Consider the following 16,276-nt stretch of genomic DNA (forward strand, 5'->3'; position numbering starts at 1 on the left):
TTATAATATAATAAGGAAAATGGCTATTTTTCCTTATTTTCTCATTATAATATGTTGCACTAGAAGCCTTTGTCATGACTGCTTTATTACATTGGGCTGAAGTACACTATATTTTAATATGCTAAAGATAACATCAAGGTTGAAAATTGAGCTCTTGGTGATTTATTCAGAGGGTGACTTTTACTGAATATATTGAAATGAGTTGCATGAGGCAGTGCAGCTAACAATTTATTTATGTATCTTTTTTTAAACTAAGCTTGTCATAAATAAGAGCAAATAAATAGCTCTTATAGAATAGTTTGTATTCATTGCTTCAATGAAAACATTGTAAATATGAAACATACGGTCTGCAGCTACCATTTTGCCTACAGAGCTGAGAATTTTTCAAGTTTTGGCATGCAGGTGTTTTGTTTTGTTTTGTTTTTTAACAAATCTTTTGTCTGTTTAGATTTCTAACATTGACCGGCATTTTCAGCAAGTCGTTTTGAAACCCACTACTGGGCAAATTCCACTCCAATAATTAGTATGAGGAAACCTAGCCTTCAAGAGTAAAGGGAACCCTGGTAATACCCTGGCGGTCCAGTGGTTTAGGACTCCATGCTCTCACTGCCAAGGGCCCGGGTTCAATCGCTGGTCGAGGAACTAAGATCCCACAAGCCGTGCATCGAGGCCAAAAAAAAGGAGTAAGGGAAATCCTGGCAACACCATCACGGGGGCTAGGACGTGTTCACTGCCAAACTCCAAACCACAAGCACAATGCCACGCACGTAGGAGGTCAGCCCACAAAAGGTTTGTTGAGGGAGTGAGTGAATAAATGAATCCCCAAATGTAGTCAGTCCTCTTCGTCCTCTTCTTTGTGTCACTGACAACACCTGCCAGATTCACCCAGCCAGCTTATGACAGAATTGGTGCTCGATCTCAGATCTCCTCTCTGTCTTTGTTTATTTTCCACTCATTGATCCCTTTGTCCTTTCCGTCAGTCAACATGCTCTGCCAGAGTTGGCCTTGGTGATGAGACCATTAGGATAAATGCTCCAGTTCTTGCCCACAGGGAAGTGGATAGACACACCGAGGATTCACCCCGCCATGTATGCCATGTGTGGGGGGCTCCATCAGTGCAGAGGAGGAAATGCTTCCAACTCTCGTTTCCATTTTCCCAGTTAAGATACATGCAAGGGAAGCATTTTTCCATTATTAAACCAAGTGCAAGAAAGATTTTGTTCTGATTGGTAGAACTTAGTGCTATACCTAGTTTTGGTTTCAAGGGAACTATATTCCCCATAAACATATTTTCCAGCTTGTAGTAGTATGTTTGAAGTAGAATTTTCTAAGATAATAGTTTGATAACATCCTCTCATGAGGGTATTTCTAAATAATATATTTCTAATTTCAGCTGGTTGTAAGGTAGTAATTTTTTAATATCAATTTGTTTTGGGTAAAGCAATTTTCTTGCATTTGTTTAGAATTCTGTTAGGAAAATACTAGTTAGAAATCTGGGGAATTCCCTAGCGGTCCAGGAGTTAGCCCTCTGCTATTCCAGTGCTGGGGACCCTGGTCCGATCCCTGGTTGGAGAACTAAGACCCTGCAAGCTGTGCGGTGCAGCCAAAAAAAAAAAAAAAAAAAAAAGAAAGAAAGAAATCTGATTTTTTTTCTCCCCCATAGATTTGTGTTTAATCTGTTTCTGCTCTAATATTAGTGCTACATTTTCATGTTTGCCAATATAAAAACCTTGTTTTATACTTATTCATGTTGAGTCCTGCTTTGAATTAACATCATGGAGGAGCTCCTTTTTTCAACAAAATTGTTTTAAATTAGTGTTTATAAACTGCTTAAAAATAGTTGGGTGGATTAAAAGTAATTCAGTTATGCATTTATCCACATTGAAAAAAATACAGCAGAAGGTATTGAAAGAAGTGTTGCTGAAATCTTGAGGAAAATGTAATATAAGTAGACCTCACTATATCCAATATGTTTGCATATGTCCTTTTCGGGAGCCAAATTGAACCATTATTTAAAATGAAGTAGAGGGACTTCCCTGATGGCGCAATGTTTAATAATCCGCCTGCCAGTGCAGGGGGCACGAGCCCTTGTCTGGGAAGATCACACATGCCGCGGAGCAACCAAGCCCATGCGCCACAACTACTGAGCCTGCACTGTAGAGCCCGTGAGCCACAACTACTGAAGCCCGTGTGCCTAGAGCCCGTGCTCCACAACATGAGAAGCCACTGCGTTGAGAAGCCCACGCGCTGCAACAAAGACCCAACGCAGCCAATAAATAAATAAATAATAAAATGATGTAGAGAATTCTTTCTGTAAAGGAGTTTTCCTTTGTTTCATACTAGACAGCAAGGAGGCAAAAATTATATTAGGGTCTTGTCAAAATGACTCAGGATTCAACTTGAGGAGGCTCCCACTAGACATTAAATATAATAATAAAGGTAACAATTGCAACTAATTGAAACTCATCAAATGTATAACCTCACACATTCATGATGACATTTTAAAACAAACAAAAGAGGATGATGGGAACTAGTATCTTATCTTGCAAACTGGTAAATAAAGCATTTAACCTGCCTTTCCTATATGAACTATACTACTAGGTAACCAAATAGTAAATGAAGGCAAGCATCTTTTTATAAACGTATTCCAGCTAATAAATGAAATGAAATGATAGAATTAAAACATCACATTTTGCAGTTTGGCCAGTGAATTAATGGATCTAGACATTGAACAAGAGCAGCAGCAAACATTGCAAAAAGGGGGACAGAATTTATATGCTTCGTGATCAAGGAACATACCATCATCTGTAGTTTTGCCAGTGAATCGAACTCAAGTCTGATCAAGCCTCTGGATCCAGCTGCCATTTTGCAGGAAAACAGGAAAAAGAAACAATTGAAGTGCATTGGATGTATGCAATCAGGAAAATCCAGATTTAGGAAACTAGTTAAATGGCCCCTGTTCATCAGCAGATAAATTATAAGGAAAACAAGGGAGTGGAGGGGGGAACTCATAGATTAAAAGAGACTTAAAAGACATTCCTTATTCTTTATTTTTTAATGGACAAGATTATACTGTAGTGCCTGGGGACATTTTGGTGATAAAAGTATAAAGAAACACGAGGGATTACTATTAGTCATGATTGTGGTCACTTATGAGGGAAAAAGAAGGGGTGAACGGGATGGGACAGGTGGGAGGTTTTTGGGGATAGCTGGCAAACTTCTATTTCTTGATCCTGAGTATGGTTATAAGGGTGGTTGTCTTATAATAATCCATTAAGCTGTATATATTTGTTTAATGTAGGTTTTTGTATCTGTGTTTTATTTTTGCTTTTGTTGTTTGTTTTTTAAAGAAAGTGGTGGTCTTAAAATAGGAGGTTGTGCCCTATCGTGTGTTTTAGGGCTTAGATTTTTGTAACTCTTAGAACTGGAAAACTTTTTTTTATTTATTGGTGGCATTATATTAGTGATGTTTTTAAAAGATGTAGTTTTTCACCTTTTCTGCTTTGAGATCGAAACATGAGTACGAGGGTATTTGGTGTATTGGTATCACCTTTATGTCAGACTTTGCAGAATCATTTTTATGTGAAGGAAAGGTACTGAAATTTACTAGAATCATATCCTCTCACGTGTTGAGTCAAGTCCTTTAGAAAAATAGCATACCTGTAAATTACACTTCCACTCTTAAACCTAGAGAAACATAAATGAAGGACTGTGTGTTAATACAGGTGATAAAATAGAGGATTTGGACAAGGAATAGCTGTGCAGAAGTGGGATAGACTGAGGAGAAAATATGGAACAGAAAGGCCAAAGAGATACAGAGACACTGCAGCATTGGGACTTTTCTCTTTCCTCCCTCTCTCCCTCCCTCTCTTCCTCCTTCCCTCCATCTCCTACCTTCCATCTTTCCTTCCTTCCTTTTTTTTTTTTATCCAAAATTAGGGAAAGCAATACGGGAAGACATTGTAAGTGTAGGAAATTGCCCTTCCTTCCACCTAGAATGCTAGGTGTTCAGCAGTTCTAATATTTGGGGAAGATTTTTAGGCACTAGAAACAGCACTTACAGAAGAGAAAAGATGTTAAAAACTTAGATTTTAAGAAAGGGAAAGAAAAAGGCTAGAGTGTCTTAAAATATGCTGAAACAAGGTTCTGCTGATTATTTATTGCAAAAACAGGCTTCCTCCTTCTTAAGAAGCAGATGATTCTCTGTTCATAGATTAGAAGTCCTGCCCTATGGTTTGCCCAGTGTTGGAGCTTTTCCCCATGACTTAAGGAAGCTAATGAGAGTTTTTTTCCTACCAAAGCAGAAGACGCGTCTGAGGGCTCTGACAGCCTTCTACCCCTGCAGCTTTCAGTTACATCCAGTTAAAAGCTTGCAGACCATAAAGAATGTATTTAGAGAGGAAATAAAATGAATGATGCCTGTGAATTTGTTTTAAATGTTGTTTATTTTACCAAATAATTTAGATAAATCTTTCTTGAAAAGGAAGAGAAATCCTCGGTTTTCGTGAATAATCTGGAGCTTTTCAGAGGATCACTTTGAAATACCTCCCTGCCAACTTTTCATAAATTAAGCATAAACTTTCTTTGACCTCATCACACATAATTAAATAACTGTTGAAGGGTTAAAACCAAATAAAAAGCAATTCTATATCTCGATCCACATTCTCCTGCAAAATTATACAGGAAGTTTCTTTTGGTTCTCAAGCAGGGTAATTACAAGGGACAGTTATATAATTCACAGTTTCAATCTGTTTGTCCTTAATCACATACTTCCACCTAGTTGTATATACCTCCATGAGTATCCGCATCATAGTTTGATTTGTAAATGATGATTGCAGTGTAATTGATTGTTTACATGTAGCATATTGAATTGATTCTTAAAAATGAACGTTAGCTGTTAACATGCCTATTTGAGTTCCTGTTATTTACGTAGTTTGTGGTTCTTGTGTTCAACAGTTGCATACTGGTTAACAAATTAAACTCCCAGAGCTTTTTTGCTTATTAAATTTGGAAAATGGAGTGTCTGTCTACAACTTAACTAGAAAAGTGCCTAGAACGTAGTGGGCGCTCAGCTGCTAAACGCACTGCTAAACCATCCCAACGCTTGGAAAGTTGGATGGATGCTCTTTGATTAACAGTGACCACAGAGTATAAAGGCTTATGGGGGGTAATATTAATATATTGTTACTGAAGTCTCAGCTCTAAGTACTGCTAGAATTGGGAGCCAATCTAAACAGTGAACTTTGAGAAAGGTATCACCCACTAACTGAAGGGGTAAAAACTGATGTCTTTTCATACTGCTGGTGATGATATTGCATAGGTTTTTGTTTTTCCAACAGCTAACATCTGACTGTAGCCAGTTTGGGCTTTAAGATCCCTATAGGATTAACGGCTAGATACCTACATGATACCAAGTCCACTGGCAAACCAGCCAGTCACTTGACTGAATACCTCACCCCAGCCCAGCTCCCTACCCCACCCTCCGAAGCCTGCGCATCTGTCAGAATGGGCTCATCGGTAACCCTGTGGGGATACCAATTTATTGCCAGAGGCTTTTTACCTCGAATCCTGTTTGAAAGCTTATAGGAGATAAATAAAAAATAAATGAAAAGAGAAGTTTTTGACTTCTGTAGACCAGCAGAATAGGACTGTTTGTCTAGATGACCTGAGGACAACTAGAGATAGTTTCTCTGCCTTGCATTTTCATCATTAGTTGATCAGTCAGATTGAGAGATAGGCCGTGCTTTGATTTTAGAAAGTTGTCTCAAAGACTGACAAATCCCTTTTGAAATGTACTTTGAAAGCAAAGAAAAATTTTAGAGAGATTTCTCTTCCCACTTTTTTCTTTCTTCAGTCTTGCTGTATTCTTGTGTTTGCTGTGTGAAAGCTTATCACCCAGGATTAGCAGGTAAATACACACACACACACACACACACACACACACACACACACACACACAGTATTTTAGGGGAGTTGTGGGAGAGCAAATGGAAAGGCAAGTTGCTCTTCTGTCTTATCTCCAAACTTGGTCTGAAATCAGTGGCCAGTGTCCACGTTGGTTTAAATGCTCCTCCTCAGTCGGCCAGGAGGATTAAACCAGACAGTGAACTATCTCAGCTACGCCCCCAGAACCACAGAACCTCAGTGGTCAAAAGAAACTCCAGTTTTTGGTTTTAGTACTTTACTTAAAGGAGAGTTCAGTTGTAATGTTTTACAGGAGAATGGTCTCACAGGTGAAGTATTATGAGTACATACAGTTACTTGCTCAGAGGAGATGCTTTATTTGAAGCGTGTGTGGGTTTAATGCGGTATTTAAAATGTTGTAACTGTTCAAAGATAAATTCTTGTTACCAGGATTTTGTAACTTAAATATGAAAATTTTTTCCAGGTTTCAACTTGGAAGAAATTAGTTTCTGAAATCGTTTTTCAGATTGAATCTCCAAAGTGGACCTTTGCCTATTTACAAGAAAGGACATAATTTTTAAATGCCAAATTACTTCATCGTAAAAAAGTTTGGGGGGTATATCGTAAAAAAATTTGGGGGGGTAAATTTGTTTTTCCCAAAACTTTCCAGAATTTAAAAGTGGTTTGAACTGTGGAAAACCTACAAAAGGTCAAAGAGGAGGGCATTCTTCTGACATGTCTTTCTAATTTCTGTCACTTCAGAGGTCATGGTACCCGTACTGTATTGCTGTTACCTAACCAGAGGTGCCTCTGAGTGATGATTCAGAGCTTTACTTAATTTGCAATAGGCAAGGGCCTCATGAAGAATCTGGTTACTTCCCAAATATATTTAAGGAAAGATACTTTTTAAAATTCTTGCCTTCCCCAAATGATTTTAGTTTGGGAATAAGTGATACTGACAAAGTATAACATCTCTCATTCCCTCATCATTTTATCCTTGTCAGAGGTGCCTTGTTTTCCTAACAAGAAAATTGAGAGACTGAATCTACTTCATACACGATCATCTTCTTAGAAAGAAAAATTATATTGTTCTAAGACACCAGACCAGTAAGTACCTTGCTGGTGTGGGACATGCCATACATAAACAAATGTTTCTCAGTTAGATGTTTAAATAAGTGAAGCTTCTGTGAAGTCTATCACAGAGCCAAGGGACCCTCTCCTCCCGGCCTCAGCTCATAGAGGTCTCTGTTTCGCCCAAGATTCACCTTCTGCTTGCTACAACCACAGCCATTTGGGGAGACAGAAATGGAGAAGTGGGATTGGTGTTGCACCCCAACTTAATATTCTGGCCAAGGTATAGTCCCCAAGACCCTTTGCCTAACATACCCCCTAATACATCTGAGACCAGAGTGGCTTGAGAGGCAAGAGTTGAGACTGGGTGGGATACGGACATCTGTAGTTTTTTACAGCCCCTGAGTGATTCTGGTGTGCAGCCAGGGTTGAGAACCATTGGGCTAGACCAGAAGATAGAAAAAGGAGAAATAAAGGGATGTAGTCTCACTCAATTAGATTATCGGTTATAAAACACCATTAACTCATCTTTGGCCTGTGGCTGTCTCACAGGGGTCTGTCTCTAGCCCTAGTCACCCCCAACTTAGGAACTCATTCACAGATGTTCACCCTCCTCAACACAAGGGCACCACAGAGGGAGGAGAGTCCCCTTTCCTGCCTCCTGGTGCCCTGCTTATGAGTTTGTTTTCGTGAGTTCATATAAATACCTACCTTTTCCCTGAGTGACTGACACACAAAATGACCACCCCCTTCAAGAGAGGCCATGCCTGGTCACAGAATCATGGAACTCATCTGGTAGATTCCAGCATGGTCTTGTAGGCTTGCATGCACGTGCGTACGCACACACAGCGCAGCAGGGACATCATGCCCCAATCATACAGCTTCCCCTCATTCCTCTTCCACTAGACTTGGGAGAGAGGCGGGGGTGTGCAGTAAGATAGACCAGTGGTCCCGCTGCGTGACTGAGGGAGAGCCCAGCACCAGAGCAGTCTGCGGAGGAGCTGGTGGGATCTTTGAGAAGGGAGATTTTAAAGGGCGGCTAACATAAAAAGAAACAAAATTGAGTTATTTGTAGTGAGGTGGGTGGACCTGGAGTCTGTCACACAGAGTGAAGTAAGTCAGAAAGAGAAAAACAAATACCGTATGCTAACACATATATATGGAATCTAAAAAAAAAAAAAAAAAAAAAAAGGTTCTGAAGAACCTAGGGACAGGACAGGAATAAAGATGCAGACATACGGAATGGACTTGAGGACACGGGGAGGGGGAAGGGTAAGCTGGGACGAAGTGAGAGAGTGGCATGGACATATATACACTACCAAATGTAAAATAGATAGCTAGTGGGAAGCAGCCACATAGCACAGGGAGGTCAGCTCGGTGCTTTGTGACCACCTAGAGGGGTGGGATAAGGAGGGTGGGAGGGAGACGCAAGAGGGAGGGGATATGGGGATATATGTATATGTGTAGCTGATTCACTTTGTGATACAGCAGAAACTAACACACCATTGTAAAGCAGTTATACTCCAATAAAGATGTTAAAAAAAGTAAAAATAAAAACAAAATAATGGGGGGCTTAGAGAAACAGGGTGGCATGTGACCCAGGGCAGCCAGCCCTCCTTCTCCAAAGACTGGCTGTTTCCATTCTCTGGGTTTCACTGGCTCAGGCCATTTTCCCAGGGACACACTTGGGTCTTCTAGAACATTTGGGTCTTTGTTTCATCTGTCCTGGGACCGTCCCTGGGTTCTGCTGAAGCCCTCCAGCCATCATTGTTATTGTGGTTTGATAGCCTTGCTGTTTCCTGAGGGTAGTCCTTGGGAGTTAAGGACTTCAGGGCCAAAGGGAATTTAGGGAGCACAGAACTGTGCTTGCTGGGAGCTTTCAGCCGCCAGTTTCTTAAGATCGTTCCTCGAGGCAGAATATGTTTGTTTGTTTGTTTGCTTTTTCATAGCTTCTTCCTTTAATTAGATTTATATTTGGGTGGTTAGATGGGGGCGGGGGTGGGAGGAGAACTGTCTGAGGCAGTAGAGTGGGTGGAATGGTTTTCAGGCGTCTCAGGCAAAAGTAGGAAAAAGGAAAAGTAGCTCTCCTCAGTCTGAGACTCCATACAGCAAGCAGTCTGTCTCCTTCTGTCCAAATTTTATTTCCCCTACAGTAAGGATATCTAGTCACCAAATGATCACCTTGAGATTTTATTCATTCAATATGTTGAATAATAATAATAGCTAACACTCACAAGGTTTCTGTAATATGCCAAGCACTGTTCTACATGCTTTGCATTAATTCATTTAATTATTATGACAACCCTTAGTGATCAGTATGATTACTCTCCACATTGTATGGATGAAGAATCCCTACAAGAGATTAAATAACTTGCCCGAAGCCACGTAACTGGTACATGCAGACCCTGGCTTACATTGCAGGCAGTCTAGCTCTAGAACCCTTGCCCTTAACCAACCTGTAAAGCCTCTTATGATCTGTTATACTGTATTCAGTAAGTGCCATATTGTTTTAAAATACTTGTGGCCTTGTTGCCCATCTTTTAAAAATTCTTATCACCTTTTATTTAATGCAGATGGTCTAGGGACCCCTGGGGAATCCCTAAGGCCCCTTCAGGGAATATGCAAGATAACTATTTTCAAAGTAATAGTAAGATACTATTTGTCCTTTTCACTCTCATTCTCCCACGCGAGCATTCAGTGGAGTTGTCAAGAATTTCATGACCTGTGATATCACAACAGATTGAATACCAAAACAGATATGAGAATCTAGCTGTTTTCTCTTAAGCCAGTTGTGTGAGAGTTTTGCAAAAATGTAAAACAGTGTCACTCTTCTCACTTTTTGTTTTGTTTTGTTTTGTATTTTAGAAAATCATGTTAACACATAATGGGTTTATGGGGGGTTTTTTTTTGTATGAATGAGTAAATAAATATTTGTCACATTTCTCTCTAAAATTAATACCTATAGCCCTTATAAACAGAAGCTCTTAAACAACTTGTTTTTAATGTAAAGAGATCCTGAGACCCAAATGTTTGAGAATCACTGATTTAATGTATAAACCCTTGCTCTTCAAGTGTGGTTCATGGTATAGGAGCTTGTTAGAAATTCAGAATCTCGGGCCCCACCGCACACCTACTAAATCAGAAACCAGTTGTAACAAGAGGTGATTGTTTGCATAGTGAGGGTGGAGAATCATAGGCATAGAAGCTATGGACAAAGGCACTCTGCGACTCAGTGACCCTGGCTAAATTTCAGTATGGTGGGGCTTTGGAGATTCCTGCCCCCAATGCTCTACTACCAAGGATCTGGGTGAGGTCTCCTCACCTGAGATTCTTCAGTCCCACTGTCTCTTCATTGGCTCTCCTACTGCACAAGACAGTTTTCACATCCCCATCAAAGTCAGCAGCCCCACAGCAGAGTTTATGGTCCTCAAACTTGTGTGCATCAGAATCACCTGGAGGACTTGTTAAAGGCCAGGCGCTGGGTTCTGCCCCCAAAAGTTCTGATTCATAGGCCTGAGAATTTGCAGTTCTAGCAAGTTCCCAGGTGATGCTGATACTGTTGGTCTGGTACCATGCTCTGAAAACCACTGGTCTGTAGACAGTAGACTGAGAAGTCAAGCAATGTTTATTCAAGTTGTTACATAATTACATCAAGCCCATATAATTATGGGAGCGATGTCTTAAACTTGCACGTTTTCAAAACCAAACTTTTAAAATACAAAATATCTCAAATTTTCCAATTTTACTGGGGACGCATCTGTATCTTTTAATAAATGGAAAGCAGTAAGAACTCAGGCAGGTCCCAGATCATTTAGAATACCCCTAGTCTCTTAAAACAGTAGGAAAGGGGCTTCCCTGGTGGCGCAGTGGTTGAGAGTCCGCCTGCCGATGCAGGGGATGGGGCTTATGCCCCGGTCTGGGAAGATCCCACATGCCGTGGAGCGGCTGGGCCCGTGAGCCATGGCCGCTGAGCTTGCGTGTCCGTAGCCTGTGCTCTGCAACAGGCAGTAGGAAGGCTAAGGTTCAGCTTCCTTCTTTACTAATTGCAAAATCACCACAAAATTTCAGTGAGGAGACATAAATAGCCTGTGAAATTCATTTATCTCCACTTTTTAAACTGATAACATGCCATTTGTCCACTTGGTCACAGAGCTGCTTAACCTCAGAAACAAGTAACAGATGAGCGTGGACCAGTGAATTTCCGTCCCCAGTCATGAGATACATGGTTAGAGCCATTGGATTTCCTCTGATCGAAAGCGGCCATAAATCCCTGGCCTGCTGTTAGTTCCCAGGCTTGTAAACCCAGTGCTGACTACTGATAAGAACCCTTCAGCGGGGTTTGCTGAACTAAACAGGTGTCCGATGAAAAGTGTATAATCCTTGAAGATTACTTTTCCCTAGAAGCAGCTAGTTACTCCAAACCCATATAATCCAGATAGATGGGATTTGGGGGTACCTTGCCAAAGTCTGCCCTTTTGTTCATATGGTTTGGCTCCAGGTGGTAGAAGAAAAAGGTGTGCAGGGGTGAGGGTGGCTGCCTTTGGGAGGGAAATCCTTACCTGTGCCTACCCCCTTGCTGAAGAACATTATTCTACTCTGGTCTAGTCTAATATTCTTTAAATATTACTTGTTTAAAAGGAAGGAATGTTTCATATTAAGCAAGGGTTAACCTTGCATTTAATATGCTGGGAGTTCAGCTAATTTGGGAATTTAGGCTGCGAAAACAAATTGTGACCTTGTCCAGATAGTTCCTTCCTTATCCTAATGGATCTGACTACAGGAAGGCAACTCTCTACCACTTTTTTTCCAACCCCTAGGAGAGAGTTAACCATTTCAAACATTAGAGATCAGAGGTAGTTAACATGAGGACTGATTATCTTACTACAAGTAGGTCAGACTTAACAGAGGTGAGGTTAAATTTGGGTCCCATGCAATACAGCCTAGAAACGTTTACTTTTTTGCAGACATCACCTTGTTCTTACTTTCCCTGTAAGCAAATACCTTGATAATCTTTTGAATATAGTGTGTGGTCCATACACTGATACTCAGACCTCACTTTCCTTTGGGTAAGTAGTTCCAGTGAAGCAAAAGCAGCAGCTAGTTTCCTCGAGATAGTTATCAAGATAGTTGATGTGTGGATGAGGTTTATACGGGCCAGTCAGCTTTCAATTGCAAGTCTCCCGATCACAGAGCAAGTGCTGTTCACCAGCACCTCTGGCTCACAGACAATTTAAAGGGAATAATTTCACCAGCGATTAACTATACTGCAGCTACTGGGATTTGTCCTCCAAACATCACTGTTTCCAGTCTGAACAGCCAGGTTTCCCCAGGGGTAGTTCAGGTTTTCTGATTGAAAGTATCCTGAGTTAAGGAAAAGTGTTAGAGCACCACGGGAATCTATTCACCAGGGGTGTATTGTACTTGTTTCAGATGCTTCAGGATAATACACCGGCTTCCAAGATAAGTGCTTTTTATTTCCCTGCATCTTAGATCAATTATTTGGAATCTTTTTGGTAAGTTAAATTTAAGAGCTGTAACTTAAAGCACCACATCTCTATAATCACTCAATAAGTAAATGTTCTTACCAAAAATTATTATGTCAGTGGGCTCTATAGTAATGATGATTTAAGGAGCCTGGAAAAAGTAGAAGGAAACAAAAGATGGCAAGAAATTCATTATTTAAAACATTCCATGTTATGGAGGTCAAGTCATGAAGTGCCACCAGCTACAGCTTTTTTGAGGACAAGTGCCTGCTGCAGGTAAACTTTAAATCATGTATTACATCAACCTTGTGCACAAATGGAGTAGAGGAGACATGGCACAACCTTTCCTGCTAAGCTACTGTACATATTTTAACATATTACCAGTGATTTCAGTTAATTCGTAGGGAACCAGAAATTTGTCCTTGGTCATTTTGGTTGTTGAAATGGATTCCATTTAAACCAAAAATTTCTCCCTCAGGAGGAGACTTCGTGGGCTTACAAATGGCTCTTAGCATAAGTGTAAGTTCCTTCCACTGGTGTAAGCTCCTTGAGGGGCTTGTGAGTCCGAGAGGAGAAGGGAAAACTAACTGCAGGCAGTGCAATGATGCCTTCAGACAGTGGTGTTGTGGGGTCTGTAATGTTGGTGCCCATCATCCCTGAAAACCTGCTTGATGTTTTCTGGCTGGAGTTTGGGTTTGCAGTTTTTTCTCTCCCGCATCCAGGAAAGTATCACTTCCTGGCAGGTGTTGGTAGCCTTTGCAGCCTTCGCTAGCACAGTACAGACGTGTTTGCTGTCAATGTCCGGTGGGCTCGGTGTACCTGGGCTCGGTGGGGCTCAGTCACAGACCACAGACTGTGTCCAAGGGAGTGTCCCAGGAGACAGCCACTTAACACAGTGGGAGCAGCAGGTGCTGAAAGGTCCATGCCTAGATGCTCTCTTTTCACAGACTCCAGGTTGCCTGAGAGTTCCAGGGGCTAACCCATCTGGTCTCAGGCCCTGAGAAGGTATATGCTATTACCTCAGGGTGTAAAAGCTTGCACTGTGTAAACTACCTTTGGGAGGGATTCTGGCTGCTTTCTCTTAGCCCAGTGTAGGGATTGTGGGAAGAGAAGACAGAACAAAGAAATACATGTGCTTCCTGCGTAAGGTTGCTCATCACAGTGGGGACATAAGGTAGGGAGGGCACATACTACCTTCTGACCACTTTGGTTGTACAGAGATTTTTTCTGCTGGGCTGGGTTGGTGGCAGGGGGTGCTTTGTGTCCCCAACTATGGGGTTCAGATAAGAACCAACGAGGGGCTAGGGAATTTCACAGTCACTGCAGGAGACTTTCAATGGCGCGGTCTCTTGGACAAAAGTGGATAGTCCCACATCCGCGATACTGTGGCTCTTTTTCCCTCCCCTCCCCCCCACCCACTGCCCCAGAAGTACAGAGCTGGGACCTCCAGCCGACGGAGTAAATTTCTCAGCATGTGCCAGGCACTTAGGGGGCAGGTGACAGATGTGCCAATTATCTGTGTTCTGAAGTTTGGGCACACTTTGTACTCTGGTGACAGAGAGCTTTTCTTCACATTGACAGGGCACGATCTGGGCTGGATTCTGCACGGTGGCCGTCAGCGTTAGCATTCCTGACATACTGCTCTTGAAAGCCTTGGTGTGCAGCCGAATGACGTGTCCACAGTGGTGTGACTGTCAAATTTTGCGGTGCTTGCTTGCATTCAATCAAATACTTTGCACTTAAAAATGAGTTAAAGAGACAAGTCAAAAAGACTTCAACAAAACCTAAAGTTAAATATATGCCTATCCTTTATAATAGTGTTCAGATTAAAACCATCAAAATGCAAAATGTTGTGGTTATACCGCTCCAGGGTCAGAGTGAATTTCTTGTTCTATATTTTTGCATTTACAGTGATTCTGAGGCAGGAAACTGCATCAGAGGCATTGATTTCTTCTAACAAAAAATCCAAAATCGAGAAAAATTCTTGAAAATGCGGCCATTTTGAAAATGTAGATAAAGAAGAAAAATGCTGAAGATTTGGGTGGTTTACAGAGCAGCATGATTTTGTAATTGCTGCCACCTACTGTATGTGGTTGATGTTTGTTTAAATTTAGGAAGTTCATGAAGGTGAAGCTGTTGAAATAGATAATTAGAGCAAGGTAGACATCATTAGTTTATAACATTTCTTCTCTACTCCATAAGTGGCTCTTAATTACCGAGACAGCCGCCAGCTTTCATTCATTACCTTCAAGTGGGTTTAAAGTTTTTCTCATTTTAAAGTTCCTTTGCCAAGGAACCTTCACAGCAATGCTGTCAAGTGCGCGTTCAGAAGCATACCGTGCTCAGGGCTTTCCTGAGTTCACATGAAACAGTGTGTCTTAAGGAGGTTGTTTTGCTTTAATTTGTAGGAGCAACGGTTGGATTATAAATTAATTTCCATGAAAGAGGTGAAAATAGAGCTAGTGGAGCTGATATGAGTCGCAGCAGTTGACTTAAAAGACATTCTTTTATTAGTCCTAAAACAAAGCTTCAGATCAGCCGCTAGTTAAATGTAACAAGCAATATAGGATCTCAGTCAACAGAGGCCCTTCTCTTTTATTAAGACCCAGCTGTCAAAGGGTCATTCGGTCCTTCCTGTGGAAAACAACTCGCCCATTAATGTTTGGGGTGGTCCCTCGACAGGATTTCTGAGTGAGTGCCTGACATTTAGTTTTTGAAAGGATCTAAAGCTGGGGAACTTGGACGTTGAAACTTATCAGAAGTAATGTGTTCAACCTTAGCTTCGTTAAATATGCCACAGTGTATGTCGAATGCTGCCACCAGCTACGTGCGTGAATTGACTTACAGGGCTGCTATAAAAGATTCAGGAGCATAAACTTTGTGGAGATCAAATCACTGTAGCTGGGAAGAGACTATACATAAAATTAATGCACTTCTCTGATGTGATGTTTTAACCTTGTTGCTACTTATATTATTTCAAGTGGCCCCTGTTCCAATGTCTGAAAACACCACAGTGAGGTCTGCTTTTGCTTTTTCTGCCCTAGGCTATTTGCTTTCTAGAAGAGAAGGCCAAGCAGGATCTCCTGAAAAGCCACTCTCTGATCTGGGCCGTCTCTCCTACCTGGCCTACTGGAAGAGTGTCATCTTAGAATATCTCTACCACCACCATGAGCGGCACATCAGCATCAAGGCCATCAGCAGAGCTACGGGCATGTGCCCACATGACATCGCCACCACTCTGCAGCACCTCCACATGATTGACAAGAGGGATGGCAGGTGAGTACTGGTGCCCTGGGGCGAGCCGGCTGCCTCTTCAGCATCTTATATCAGAAAGGGTCCCTAAAGTGAGGTGGATTCATTCCAGTTAAAGATAAGAGGTTCCCCAACGGTATTATCAAAACCTTTCTCCTAAAAAGAAAACAGGATATGACACTTTTTTGCTGCCCAGATTTTCAGTTTGCTATACCCTTTCATTGCTGAGCTTTCTGGCTTTTCCTAACCCAGATAACATTAGTGCTGGCATACATCAGTATGTGAAGGTGAAATGAAATTTCAGCTTTTGATTGCACTTTGTTCTGCCTCCTCACATTACAGGTTTGTCATCATTAGACGGGAAAAGTTGATATTGGGCCACATGGAAAAGTTGAAAACCTGTTCCCGGACTAATGAGCTTGATCCAGAGAGTCTGAGGTGGACCCCAATTTTAATTTCTAATGCTGCAGTTTCTGAAGAAGAACGAGAAGCTGAAAAAGAGGTAATTCGGCTTCATCAGCCTAAGTTGTGTAACTTCAATTTTGTAGCATTCTGAAGCTCAGAAA

At 41.4% G+C, this 16,276-nt stretch overlaps 1 protein-coding gene across 1 annotated transcript in view; it reads left to right on the top strand.

The window, feature by feature from the left end:
* KAT6B (lysine acetyltransferase 6B) overlaps positions 1-16,276 on the top strand; it is a 183,228-nt gene that overhangs the window by 156,734 nt on the left and 10,218 nt on the right. The window contains 2 exon segments of the mRNA XM_032608381.1: positions 15,503-15,734; positions 16,053-16,212. Of these exon segments, the coding sequence (XP_032464272.1) occupies positions 15,503-15,734; positions 16,053-16,212 (392 nt within the window).

Source organism: Phocoena sinus, chromosome 16 (assembly GCF_008692025.1).
Source record: "Phocoena sinus isolate mPhoSin1 chromosome 16, mPhoSin1.pri, whole genome shotgun sequence".
In the NCBI taxonomy this organism is placed as follows: Eukaryota; Metazoa; Chordata; class Mammalia; order Artiodactyla; family Phocoenidae; genus Phocoena; species Phocoena sinus.